Source organism: Mesoplodon densirostris, chromosome 2, assembly GCF_025265405.1.
Source record: "Mesoplodon densirostris isolate mMesDen1 chromosome 2, mMesDen1 primary haplotype, whole genome shotgun sequence".
In the NCBI taxonomy this organism is placed as follows: domain Eukaryota; kingdom Metazoa; phylum Chordata; class Mammalia; order Artiodactyla; family Ziphiidae; genus Mesoplodon; species Mesoplodon densirostris.
In genome coordinates, this window is record NC_082662.1 from 179,200,529 (window position 1) to 179,214,952 (window position 14,424).

The 14,424-nt window shown below is 36.4% G+C and overlaps 1 protein-coding gene across 1 annotated transcript in view; it reads left to right on the forward strand.

Moving 5' to 3' along the window:
* The window catches only part of USH2A (usherin), a 790,488-nt gene that overhangs the window by 641,415 nt on the left and 134,649 nt on the right, over window positions 1–14,424 (forward strand). The window contains exons 56-57 of the mRNA XM_060088664.1: window positions 6,242–6,425; window positions 7,785–7,942. Of these exons, the coding sequence (XP_059944647.1) occupies window positions 6,242–6,425; window positions 7,785–7,942 (342 nt within the window). The remainder of the gene's footprint in view (window positions 1–6,241; window positions 6,426–7,784; window positions 7,943–14,424) is intronic.

Genomic DNA, 14,424 nt, shown 5'->3' on the forward strand with positions numbered 1-14,424 from the left:
GCATGCACCAGGATGTTTATTGAAGGCTTTTCTGTCGTTTGTTTAACGGCAAAGTACTGGAAGCAATTGAGATGTCTCTGAGTGGGGGAATTGCTAACTAAATTCGGGTGTATTCACATTATGGAATTCCATGCATCAGTTTAAAGGAATGAGATGATCCATCCATATAAAATAGAAGTTATAGAACTACATTCACTTATGGTGTCTTTATGTATCAAACAACACATAGAAAACTATATTCATTTCTATAGATAAATAGATAAATGCATAGGAAAGATTCTGGCAGCATACACACCCAAATAATAACAGCGGTCTGTGCGTTAGGAAGTGGGATGGGTAGTATCATTTACTTGCAGGAGAAAAATGTGTGCAGAAGCTTGGGCTAGTGATCAACTAATTATTTTGTTAATCTCTACTATGTGTCTGTTTTCCATGTGGGGAAACAGAGGCATAAATAAGTTTCTGAACAGAAATATAATGTTAATGATCATCAGACAGTCCTGAACTACTTGTCCATTACTCTTCTAATGAAGGGGTTGTTGTACCTCAGAATATTAGACCTGAACTTCCTACCAGTAAATGGGGAATAAAATGGAAAATTCCACATATGGGGCATATGGCTCCTCACCAGGAATTCACTAATGATGTTTTCTATATAAAGAATGTTTCATGTCAAAAAGCTTAGTGTTCCTTTGAAAGGAAGAAACCAGCAGTGGATTTTTTGGAAAGGTAAACTGTCAAATGGATACTTTGATGATAATGGATAATTTCTAAAGGATCTATCAACCAGTTTTGGCTGAAACTCAGCCAGATGAAAGAGCAGGGTCTCTCCAGTTTACTCATCCAATCCATATATTTAAATTCTTAGAAAATATGCATCTCTATTCTCACTTTGTCCAAAAAAAAAAAAGATTTATTGAAAGAGCTCAGATTTCATGACTTAAACATTATAGCTTTCACAGTGCTGGGGAGTATAAGATGAGAAATGTTTTACTTGATTTCTGTTTTGAACTTTATGCACGTTTACTTTAACACAAATAACGGTGCAAAGGAACAATAAACTAAATGAGCTTTCCTCTGCAGAACAGACATGGATTTAGAGTCCACTTTCTGGCTGTGTAAGTGCCAATTGTGAATAACTTTTATAAGAAATAAATGTAGTCTGATTGCTTAACTTGAGGTTTTGAGGGAACAGATCAGCAGTAACATTAAGTTGTGTTGTTTTGCTAAAGTGGAAATAAACATATTATATCATTTTAAGTTAATAACCCAAATATAACTAATTTTAAAAGGTCTAGTTGAGTGAATCAGCCATAGTTTGAAGGTCTAACATTTGGGTGTCTAAGTGGATATGGAGAGAATTAAAAGAAGCATTTGTTCCTAGCTACCCTGAGAGCTCCTCATTTCTTTCATTTTCAATCTAAAAAATAAAAAAAAAAGCACATTATGACCCCATCGGTAAGTTGGACCTAATTCTCTCTGATTTTAACCTACTAGAAAAATGGCGTTCCCATAGTCAAGTAGTGGGAAGAGCTTGGACTGGATTATTGCTCTCTTTTCAGGATTGCTGCCATACTGGCAAAATCTCATTCATTTTTAGAGTTCAAGCATGCAAAATTGCAGGCATGCGTTCCTCTAGCATTGATAATATGAAAAAGCAAAAGGAAAAGAGGACCAGTCTTTTTCAGTTTCATTCCAGATTCCTCTTCCTCTGCCCTTCTTTTATCTGTTGATGCTCTCAGATGCTCTTGGAATTCTCCAGTACTAGCTGGAATTCCTAATGAAGGTGGAGAGCTCCCAAATTCTAGAGCTTTCACAAAGCCTACACTCACAGATTTAAGACCTGTCTATCTACCAGTCTACGAGATGTTTATATTTAAGTGTTTTACAAATATTTCAACCTCAGTATTTCAATGTTTAAAATCGCTCTCCCCACTAACTTTCTTTTCTTCCCTTTTCCCTCTCTCAAATACCACTATCTAATCATCTAAGCCCCCCAACTGACATTCTTAATGCTTCTCTTTTCCTTAAGTTATAGTAGACAATTCTTCATAGTTTTATTAATTTTAAATCTTACAGATTTTTAAAATGTTGTTCTTCCTTTCCATCCCTTCTGTCATTGCCTTAGTTCAGACACCTACAACTCCTCCAGAGCCTCCTAACTAGTCTCCCTGCCTCTGGCCATTTCTCCTCTTTCTCAAATCACCATCCCAATTCTTTTTCCAGTTTTGCCAAAATAGGCATAACTCACCTTAATTACCTCCATAAAAATCCCATTTCTCTCCAGGAGGAAAGAAATCCACATCTTCTGAGTAAGTCAAATTAGACCCCTCAGGTTTTAACTTCTGCCAGTCTGGCAAGTCTTTTGGTCTTTCCCACATGCAATTTAATGTACCAGTCATGCCTATATACTTGAACTTCTGCCATGCTTTCCCTATCTCTAGGACTTTGTGTAGGTTTCCCTCAGCCTCTAGATACCCTTCCCTACATCCTCACTCAGCTAACTCCTATTTTTTCAAAATTTGGCTCAGATGTCTCCCATTCTGAAAATCTCCTCTGACCCCATCCCCTTCCCATCCATCCCCATTTCACTCCCAGCCTGTTTTAGGTACCATGGCTAAGTGCTCTAATAGCACACTAAGCTTCCTTTTCTTAAAGCACTTATCAAACTGGACTATAAATTGTTATTTACCCATTTTTATTCATCATGATACTATAGGTTCCTTGGAGGATAAAGACTATATATCTTTATCCCCACATTCACAGTGCCCAACATAGAAAATGACTAAATTGAGTAGAATGTTGAATCAACAAATTAACAAATAATAAATGGTCCAGAAGTCAATGCACTTCTGACATCAGCCAATATGAAACTGGTTCCTTTGATTAACTTCCAAGGGAAAGCCAATCCACAAAAAATGTTGGGATTTTTGACTTGGAATTTGTAGGGACATAAGAAATGGGTAATACTGCATGACACTCAAGACAAAGTTAAAACAAATCCAGTAGACGTGTTCCTTATTTAGTAGCTATTATGTCAAGAGACCAGCCAAGGTGTCCTTCTGACCTTTTCCTCTTACACCTCTCAGCTAGTTTACCTGCTCCCCACCTCACTTCTAGATGATTTCCCTCATGACCATCCATTTCCTTCCCTTGAACAGCCTCAGTTCTGCCCTTCCATTATGTAGAATAGGTTTTCTGATGCCCCTGAGACCCAGGCTCAGCGAGGGAGGTAGATTCTTCACCTGGGACTTACTAAAACCTCTCACCAAAAGCAGGTCTTATCCTATCAAAGATTTCTTGCTGCTACCAAGATAAGAGAGTCTCCATAACATTATGCAAGTGAAAAAACAGTGCTTATTTTTTACACATTCCAATTTCATCTTATAAATCAAACCAACGGACACAGTGTTATTGCCAACATGAACAGAGCTTTCACCAGCTTATCTAAATATAAAACTCAACTTTTATTTAAAACACAAAGCGGGCTTCCCTGGTGGCGCAGTGGTTGGGAGTCCGCCTGCCGATGCAGGGGACACGGGTTCGTGCCCCGATCCCGGAGGGTCCCACATGCCGCGGAGCGGCTGGGCCCGTGAGCCATGGCCGCGGAGCCTGTGTGTCCAGAGCCTGTGCTCCGCAACGGGAGAGGCCACAGCAGTGAGAGGCCCGCGTACAGCAATAAATAAATAAATAAATAAATAAAACACAAAGCAACACCAAAATGTGACTTTATTTTATCTCATTAACTCCTGCATTTCCACAGACTGCATTGACTGATTCAAAGCAGAAACTAAGCAGTAGCCTTTCTAGCACCTTGGTGATTTTAATACATCAAGGTAAGGAAGACAGGACTGCAGGAAGCAGATTATGAACTACAGCCTCATACTTTATCTTTTAAATCAACAAACTAATATCACATTTAAATCAGAACTCTAATTAGCTGAGTGAGTCATCCAGCAGCTGTTGGCAGAGAGACCCAAACATAAATGTATATTATGATTTGTGGATTTGTTCAAGTACCTAACATTGGGTGAGCTTTCAGAACAAAATGAACTACTCTCTACTCAGGAGTAAGCTGTTCTTTAGAAAATCAGTAAGTCTGAGCCATTTTTAAATCAGTCTTGATTCTTTCAGAATGTTGCTAAGTAAACAGCACTTGAATGTCCTTTTCTTATAAAAGTGTTGAAATCTTACCCTTTCCTGAGTAACTTACACAGGAGGTACAATCAACCAAAAACTATTGATTATTGAGAACCTAATATTGAAATGAGTTTTTAAAAGCTGAAGAAGAGAGTTACAGTGTCTATTCAGAGCATGACCAGATGACAACATGAAAATCTTTCTCATCGCTAGGTTCTCCATCAATACATTTTTACATTGATAAGACTACTTAAATATTTGACCTTGAATTACAGTTGTTTGTGTACACATTTTATCTTTTATACAGAGGGTATAAACTTCTCATAAGAATGAGCCATATCTTAGCCGCATTTGTATTCCATAGAATACTTAACATAGTAATTTGCGGGACATATATTTACAAGAAAATTATTCAATATTTATGATGCATTGTGCTATCCATAAAGATACATGGACTACTAATACAGAGTAGACCCCTGCCCTCATGGAGCTAACTTTGTATTAAAAGCAGGAGAAAGAAATAGACCACACAGTCATAAAAACAAAAAAATAATGATGATATCAAAGAAAGAAGATGATTTTGATGTTATAAGCATTGGGAGGAAAATAGAAAAGGGCATATGATAGAGAGGAACAAGGTTGGGATCACTTTAGATAGGGTTAAAGTTATAGTTAGGGAATAGTGGTCAATAAGACCTCCCTGATAAGGTGATATTTACACAGGTCACTGAAATCTGAGAATAAAATGCACAATTGTCATGGTGTCATGAACAAAAGTGTTCCAGTCAGAGGGAATGGAAGTGCAAAAGCTCAGAGGTGAGAAAGAACTTGAAACATTCTGAGGCTGGAAAGGAGTCTGGTGTGGCTGGAACTTCATGAATGATGGAGAGAATGGTGCCAGGTAGTCCAGAGCCAGAAAAATGTAGGGCCATACAGGTTATCATAAGGAATTGGAATTATACTATATGAATAATTTCAAAAGGGCTGTATATTTTATGAATATTATACTAGGTTACATGTATACTATATATGCTTTTGTAAGGATTACAGTGATATAGAGAACGACAAGATTTAAACCACAGACACTAGTTTAGAGGCTATCACAGGAGTCCATGAGAGGGAGAAATGTAGTCTGGATCAGGAGAGGTAAAAATAGAAGGAATATGCACATTCAGGGTAGAATCTGCAGGACTCGATGATAGATTATATTTAGGGGTGTGAAAAGTAAGAGCCTCGGATAATTTTTTTGTGTTTTGCACAAGAAAATGAATAGTTGGATAAGATTTGGAGACAAATAGATTGTAGACCAGAAAACCAAGAGTTCTGTTTTAGATGTTTTTGGTTTTTGATATGTTATTAGTCATCTAAATGGAGGTAGACAAGTAGAGAGTGGAACTCATCTGTCTGAAGCTCAGGAGAGAGTTTTAGTATAGCGATATGCATCGGTCAGTGTTCAACATAGAAATAATGTTTAAAACTGAGACTAAATGGAGATCAACTACAAAGACAGTGTTGCCAAACAAGAAGAGAGGAAAGGAGAAGAAGGGAGGGAAGGGTAGAGGAGAGAGCCTAGTTCTTTGAGGAACTACATCATTTTGAAATCCAGGAAGGGAAGAGAAGCCAGTAAATGAGGCTGGAAGAAGTAGCCAGAGAGAAAGGAAATAAGAAGCACAACATGTAGTGTCAGAGAGGCACAAGCAAAGTATGTTTGTTCATCGAATTTGATAATTCAGGCAAATACTAGATTATGATTCCAAGTAAATAGGCATCAAATTTGAAAATTCCTAGATATTTTCTTAGGTCTTGATTACACTCAGAGTAACAGCCAAGACAGAGAAAGTTTCCACCACTAGTTGTCTGGCATTCATTCTCTAAAGGCAATTCAAAAATAATAATAATTAAAGCATTAAAAAAGTATTTATATATTTATACCCAATTATATACTTTACCTCCAAAACAAATAAAATGTATTTTTGTTGCTCACCATGAGATTTTTTTATCAACAGATAAAAATATCATAGCATGTGGAGTGATGGTATGACTTTTGATATGGTGCTTACTGTATCCTAGCAATAAAACTTCACTGTGTTATTTTTGCTAGGAGTTTGGGTGACACCTCGACACATTATCATCAATTCTACAGCAGTGGAATTATATTGGAGTCCGCCAGAAAAGCCCAATGGCCTCATTTCTCAATATCAATTGAGTCGTAATGGAAGCTTGATTTTCCTGGGGGGCGGTGAGGAGCAGAACTTCACTGATAAAAACCTGGAGCCCAACAGCAGGTAAACTAAAAGAAAACTTTACCAATCATACGGTGAGGATTATAGATTCCTCAGGGTTGAGAAAGAGGTCATCTCCAGCTGAAACAATACTAAATTAATTGGTTAATTAATCTCATATATTAGCCATTCCATAGCTGATGAAATCTCTTAATCCATTTCAGATGTTGAAGATCCAAACACTAGCTCATTACACTAGTCTTCAGAGGACATGAAATTCCTTAAAACTGTAAACAGTTAGTCTTTTATTTGATATGAGAATTTTTTAGTATATGAAATACACAAAATGTTAAATTTTAAGAATTATCAAATGATCTTCAAAATCATGCATCCCTAAACTAGCAAGAAAAGAGATTTAAAGAGGTGTGTTTTGCATCAACAACCTTTACTTCTGGGATAATGTTTTCTCTACTTGCTATACTATATATAGACAGGAGTGGTTTGAGGGGGGAAAGTTCCACATATTTGCTATTCAGTCCCATTCATTTCTCAGCAGAGATCAAATACATCTTAGATCAACAGATGTTTTCTTACAGAGAGTAGAGATCAATTTAGTTTTATTGTACAGAGTAGCAGATCAATTTAAAGACATCTTTCTCTAAACATATTTCCCTGAACTCTAACCCACTTAAAACTGGAGAAGGCTTATTTGGATCCTTCACAATCCACCAGCACACTCCAAGACTTTCCTGAAATCTTTAAGAAAAGCAATGAATTACTCGATGGTTAAAAATAAAATGGGGGGACTTCGCTGGTGGCACAGTGGTTAAGAATCCACCTGCCAATGCAGGGGACATGGATTCGAGCCCTGGTCCGGGAAGATCACACATGCCACAGAGCAATGAAGCCCGTGCGCCACAACTACTGAGCCTGTGCTCTAGAGCCCTTGAGCTGCAACTACTGAGCCTGCGTGCCACAACTACTGAACCCCGTGCGCCTAGAGCCCGTGCTCTGCAACAAGAGAAGCCACTGCAGTGAGAATCCCGCACACCACAATGAAGAGTAGCCTCCGCTCCCCACAACTAGAGAAAAACCCACGCACAGCAACAAAGACCCAATGCAGCCAAAAATTAATTAATTAATTAAAATAATAATAATAAATTTACATTTAAAAATGCTCATATTTAAAAAAATAAAATAAAATAAAATAAAATGGGAAAGGGTCTGATATATTGATGTCCTGGAGAGAATGTTCCCTGTGCTAGAAAAACTATAAGGTCTATGGTAAAGTCTTTGGATGGGGAACAAAGAATTTGCAATTTGTCACAAATTTAGAACCAAGCAATAGATAGAAAAGCCAGCAATCACTGTCCCATTATCTTGTGCATTGCCTTATCACAATTCTTTCTTTTTTAAATATAGGTACATTTATAAGCTGGAAGCCACTACTGGAGGTGGCAGCAGTCCCAGTAATGAGTACATTATAGAGACACCTATATTAACACCAGAAGAAATCCAGCCTCCATATAACATCACAGTAATTGGGCCTGATTCCATATATGTAGCTTGGACCCCACCAGGTAAGAAATAAAACGTGTGTGTGTGGTGTGTGTACGCATGTGCACGCATGCGCATGTGTACGTAAAACATTTCAGAGGAAATTAATTGGAGATAGGACTGGAAATGTGAATTTAGTAAATCAGAAGGATATATTCTGTCTCCTGGATAAATATAAACAGAATAAACCAAACTACATTCATGGGTGAATACATGCATAAGCATTTATGTACATACATATAGATAGATATAGGTGTAGGTGTGTAGATAAAGATACATAGATACCTAGATATATACTTTTCTATCAAAGCAACACTTTCTTTCAAGTACCAGAGCCTAAAAATCTCTTTTCTTATTCATACATATGCAAGGTAAGTCACATAGGTCTGAACTACCTTGAGCACCCATTTCTACAGGATTCCCTAGATTGAATCATTGGCATTATATTATAGTAGTGAATGGAGAATTCAGAAAGAAAATAGACCACTCCACCCATGTATCTTGAGTTGTGACCAGTTATATGGTAGCTGAATTTTACCTCTCTAAGCTGTGTAGCCTCCATCAAACCATTGAGTCACTAGTAGGTTGCTTTTGTGGTTTAGTGCAATATTATATTTGGAATATAATCATCATCCTCAGGTAAAACTCTGATTGCATTAACACTGGATTAAGGATTAGAGTTAAATCTGCTTGCTCTGTCTTTTAACATGAAGGATATTTGGAAGTTTTATTTCAGTAAAATTTAAAAGTGATTAAGGTGTTAAATGAACTTCAAAGATATGTGAGTTTATTTTTAATATCTAGTCTTAACATGAAATTGAAACATGAAATTAACACAAACCCCTGTTGTCCCCATCAGATTAAGTTTAGCCACATTTCAACATGGTACTGAAAATAATTGGTTAACAGTCATTTGGGCTATCAGCAGATCCATTCTGTAAAATAATTAACAGACATATTTTGCATTGAATTGAACAAATAACTCAGTCAAAACATATAATTTAGGCATCAAGATAACATAAAGGCATAATATTGGATTGGCCAAAAAGTTTGTTTGGGTTTTTCTGTAAGATGGTATGGAAAAACCTGAATGTACTTTTTGGCCAACCCAGTATATAAAACTTAAATTCTCATGAACCAACATCCTTCTGATGTCATAATCTCAGATCAAAGAAAAAAGGATCTTTTGGGGGACAAATTTGCAGGAGAAAATCTCTGAAGAGCTTTCTAAGCAAAGAAAAACTTAAGTTGCTCTAAGATATCAAGTATAAATGATTTCATCCACCTTTGTATTAAAATGAACATGCAACATATTAAACAAAACATGAAAGAATAATCAGTAGCGCCAGGATGTGTCATAAAGTGCTATAATCCAGATCTCAGTTTTAGAAGCATAGCTGTTCTTGAACTCTGCTCTTAATTTTAACAGAGGAATAAATACAAATCTCCTGCTGTGAAAAATATACAAACTTACATATCCTTTTATGGAACTGATTTCTACCTTCATGGAAGAGCATGGCCAACTTGCAGCCTTTTAGTATATTTCTCCTTGGCATTCTTATAGTACCATGGTATTTTTGCTCCACAAAGTAAAATGAGGCATCACAGAGCCAGCCTGAGACCAGATTCAGCCTATTGGCTGGAGACTTCTCAGATTAGTCCAGGGTCTTTTACCATCCAAATTCTCAAAGAGCAATAAGGAAAATCCAGGGTGATATGCAAAGTTGATGATTTTCTAGCCAAGTGACCAGGAAGTTCCATGGTTTATCACAGGGGTCCCCAATCTTTTTGGCACCAGGGACCGGTTTCGTGAAAGACAATTTTTCCACGGGTGGGGTAGGGGATGGTTCAGGCAGTAATGCGAGCGATGGGGAGCAATGGGGAGCAGCAAATGAAGCTTCACTGGCTTGCCCGCTGCTCACCTCCTGCTGTGCAGCCTGGTTCCTAACAGGCCACAGACTGGTACCATCTGCAGCCTGGGGTCTCGGGATCCCTGGTTTATCAAATTACATGTCATTTTCATATTATTACATACCTAAATTGTCATTGCTAATCTGAAGACTTCACACTCAGTAAGGATTTGAAAACATCTTTCTTTTTTTAAAAATTTTTTATTGGAGTATAGTTGATACAGTGTTATCAACTATAACAATGTTGTGTTAGTTTTAGGTGTACAACAAAGTGAATCAGTTATACATATACATATATCCACTCTTTTTTAGATTCTTTTCCCATGTAGCTCATACAGAGTATTGAGAAGAGTTCCCTGTGCTATGCAGTAGGTTCTTTTAGTTATCTATTTTATATATAGTAGTTATCTATTTTATCTATTTTATATATAGTATAAAATCTATTTTATATATAGTAGTGTGTATGTCAATCCCAATCTCCCAATTTATCCCTCCCCCGCCCTTTCCCCATAAGTTTGTTTTCTATATAAGTTTGTTTTCTACATCTGTAACCATGTTTGTTTTCTACATCTGTGACTCTATTTCTGTTTTGTAAATAAGTTCGTTTGTGTCATTTTTTTATATTCCACATATAAGCAATATCATATATTTGTGCCAGCTATTAGCTGACTTTAAATAAGTCAGTTTCTTTGAGTCTCAGTTATCGCCAACTGTAAAATGGAGATAATGATAGTACCTACATGTAGGGTTGTTGTAAATATTAAATGAAATAATTTATATAGTTGGTATACATTATCTGGTCTGTATAATATTCTATAGGTAGTGATAATTTTAGGATAATTTTTGTTATCTTTAATTATTCATTTTAAATATGTATTTGCAAAAAATGAAACCATTTCCTCTAAGATCAAGAACAAGACAAGGTTGTCCACTCTCACCACTAGTATTCAACATAGTTTTGGAAGTTTTAGCCACAGCAATCAGAGAAGAAAAAGAAATAAAAGGAATCCAAATCAGAAAAGAAGAAGTAAAGCTGTCACTGTTTGCAGATGACATGATACTATACATAGAGAATCCTAAAGATGCTACCAGAAAACTACTAGAGCTAATTAATGAATTTGGTAAAGTAGCAAGATACAAAATTAATGCACAGAAATATCTTGCATTCCTATACACTAATGATGAAAAATCTGAAAGAGAAATTAAGGAAACACTCCAATTTACCACTGCAACAGAAAGAATAAAATACCTAGGAATAAACCTACCTAAGGAGACAAAAGACCTGTATGTAGAAAACTATAACACACTGATGAAAGAAATTAAAGATGATACAAACAGATGGAGAGATATACCATGTTCTTGGATTGGAAGAATCAACATTGTGAAAATGACTATACTACCCAAAGCAATCTACAGATTCAATGCAATCCCTATCAAACTACCAATGGCATTTTTCACAGAGCAATAGCAAAAAATTTCACAATTTGTATGGAAACACAAAACACCATGAATAGCTAAAGCAATCCTGAGAAAGAAAAATGGAGCTGGAAAAATCAGGCTCCCTGACTTCAGACTATACTACAAAGCTACAGTAATCAAGACAGTATGGTACTGGTACAAAAACAGAAATATAGATCAATGGTACAGGACAGATGCCCAGAGATAAACCCATGCACATATGGTCACCTAATTTACAACAAAGGAGGCAAGAATGGAGAAAAGACAGCTTCTTCAATAAGTGGTGCTGGGAAAACTGGACAGCTACATATAAAAGAATGAAATTAGAACACTCCCTAACACCATACAAAAAAATAAACTCAAAATGGATTAAAGACCTAAGTTTAAGGCCAGAAACTATCACATGCTTAGAGGAAAACATAGGCAGAACACTCTATGACATAAATCACAGCAAGATCCTTTTGGATGCACCTCCTAGAGAAATGGAAATAAAAACAAAGATAAACAAATGGGACCTAATGAAACTTAAAAACTTTTGCATAGCAAAGGAAACCATAAACAAGACAAAAAGACAACCCTCAAAATGGGAGAAAATATTTGCAAATGAAGCAACTGACAAAGGATTAGTCTCCAAAATTACAAGCAGCTCATGCAGCTCAATATCAAAAAAAACCAAACAAGCTAATCCAAAAATGGGCAGAAGACCTAAATAGACATTTCTCCAAAGAAGATATACAGATTGCCAACAAACACATGAAAGGACGCTCAACATCACTAATCATTAGAGAAATGCAAATCAAAACTATAGTGAGGTATCACCTCACACCAGTCAGAATGGCCATCATCAAAAAATCTAGAAACAGTAAATGCTGGAGAGGGTGTGAAGAAAAGGGAACCCTCTTGCACTGTTGGTAGGAATGTGAATTGGTACAACCACTATGGAGAACAGTATGGAAGTTCCTTAAAAACTAAAAATAGAACTACCATACGACCCAGCAATCCCACTACTGGGCATATACCCTGAGAAAACCATAATTCAAAGGTGTCATGTACCACAATGTTCATTGCAGCTCTATTTACAATAGCCAGGACATGGAAGCAACCTAAGTGTCCATTGACAGAAGAATGGATAAAGAAGATGTGGCACATATATACAATGGAATATTAGCCATAAAAAGAAACGAAACTGAGTAATTTGTAGTGAGGTGGATGGACCTAGAGACTGTCATACAGAGTGAAGTAAGTCAGAAAGAAAAAAACAAATACCGTATGCTAACACATATATATGGAATCTAAAAAAAAATAAAAAAATAAAAGTTCTGAAGAACCTAGGGGTAGGACAGGAATAAAGACATAGAAGTAGAGAATGGACTTGAGGATATGGAGACGGGGAAGTGTAAGCTGAGATGAAGTGAGAGAGTGGCATGGACATACATACACTACCAAATGTAAAATAGATAGCTAGTGGGAAGCAGCCACATAACACAGGGAGATCAGCTTGGTTCTTTGTGTCCACATACAGGGATGGGATAGGGAGGGTGGGAAGGAGACGCAAGAGGGAGGAGATATGGGGATATATGCATATGTATAGCTGATTCACTTTGTTATAAAGCAGAAAGTAAAACACCATTGTAAAGCAATTATACTCCAATAAAGATGTTAAATAAATAAATATGTATTTGCCCCAAAATCTGCTAGGTCCCAAGGCCTCCACTTTCAAAATGATAAAACTGCATATTGCAAGATTGGGTTTGTAAATTTTTAAGATTTCTTTCAAATTTCCCAGCATTTTGTCATTTTTTTCTTTGAGTTCAATACCATATTTTCATGTTTAAAGTATGTTTCTATTTAGAAAAGGATCATTGTGAAATAAGGCACAAGTTTTGCTTTTTTAATGTCACCTTAACTCTTGTCTACCTCAGTTTTGTAGAAATTGTTCATTCCAGTCCAGCCTAAGGGATATTGTAGAAATGCTTTACACACTAGTTCTGACCATGTAACCAGTGGTTAATAAATCCATAATATCCAGGCCTGTCAATCTTTTAGTTTCAGATGCACAAAATCCATTACAGAAACCCTGTAATATATGGAAAGATTAAAGTCTTAAATTAAACTTTTTTCCTGGTGCCTAGAAGGATTTTGAACTTAGTAAACAGGGAGATGATTTTGACTTGTGTATAATCTACAGTTGATTTTATTGGAAAATACCTCATGCTGTGTTTTGATTTGGATAATAAAAACATTTTCTGTTCCTGAATAGTCACAAATATATATTTTAAACAGGAAGAAAACAAACTTGTTACAACTGGAGGTTGTTTATTTGCTGACAATCAAGAGCTTTCTAGGTATTCATCATACCCTCCTGCCATTACAAAGTGATTACATCATACACAGAGCTGAAAAATGGACAAAACAGTCCATACCTGTAGTTCCCAAACCTAAGTGAACATTAGGATCACCTGGAAAGCTTGTGCAAAGACGGATTCTCAACCCCAAGTTTACTGAATAAGAATGTCCTGGGCTAGAGTTAAGTTCGGCAGATGACATTGATGTGCTCCAAGTTTAGTAACCATGGATCACCCACATCATGGGTGGTCAAAAGTGGTCAATTACAATAAATCTCTGAAAATGCAGATCAAACCAGTTTCCCTTGAATGTCCAAAGCCAAAATAGTGGTTAACTGATTTTTTTTCACCCGTATTTTGTTTTGTGGTCAGTAAAGACAGAGTGACCTTACACAGGTAAGTTGCTGGGAGAAAACTATCTCTGTGGTTGCCTGGCAACAGAAAATGACCCATGCAATTATGTGGGCTTTCAGTTTACACATTGTTAATTATCAATGTTATCTATAAATTGCCTTATTGTTTATAAATCCTGTTAGTAAAATGGGTTCAGGCCAGAGAATATATGAGAATATTCAGGGGAAGAGAAATTGTGATAAATATCATATTCATTAACATTACTTGTGTATATTTGCCATTTTTTAAATTCCTAGTATGTGCCAAACAATTTGATAAGCATTTTCCCTGCCTTACTGCAGTTAATTCTCATGCAAACCCTGGTAGACAAGTAATATCATTATCAAAATATTAAGATAAGAAACTTGAATCTTGAAGAAGTAATATAATTTACTCAAG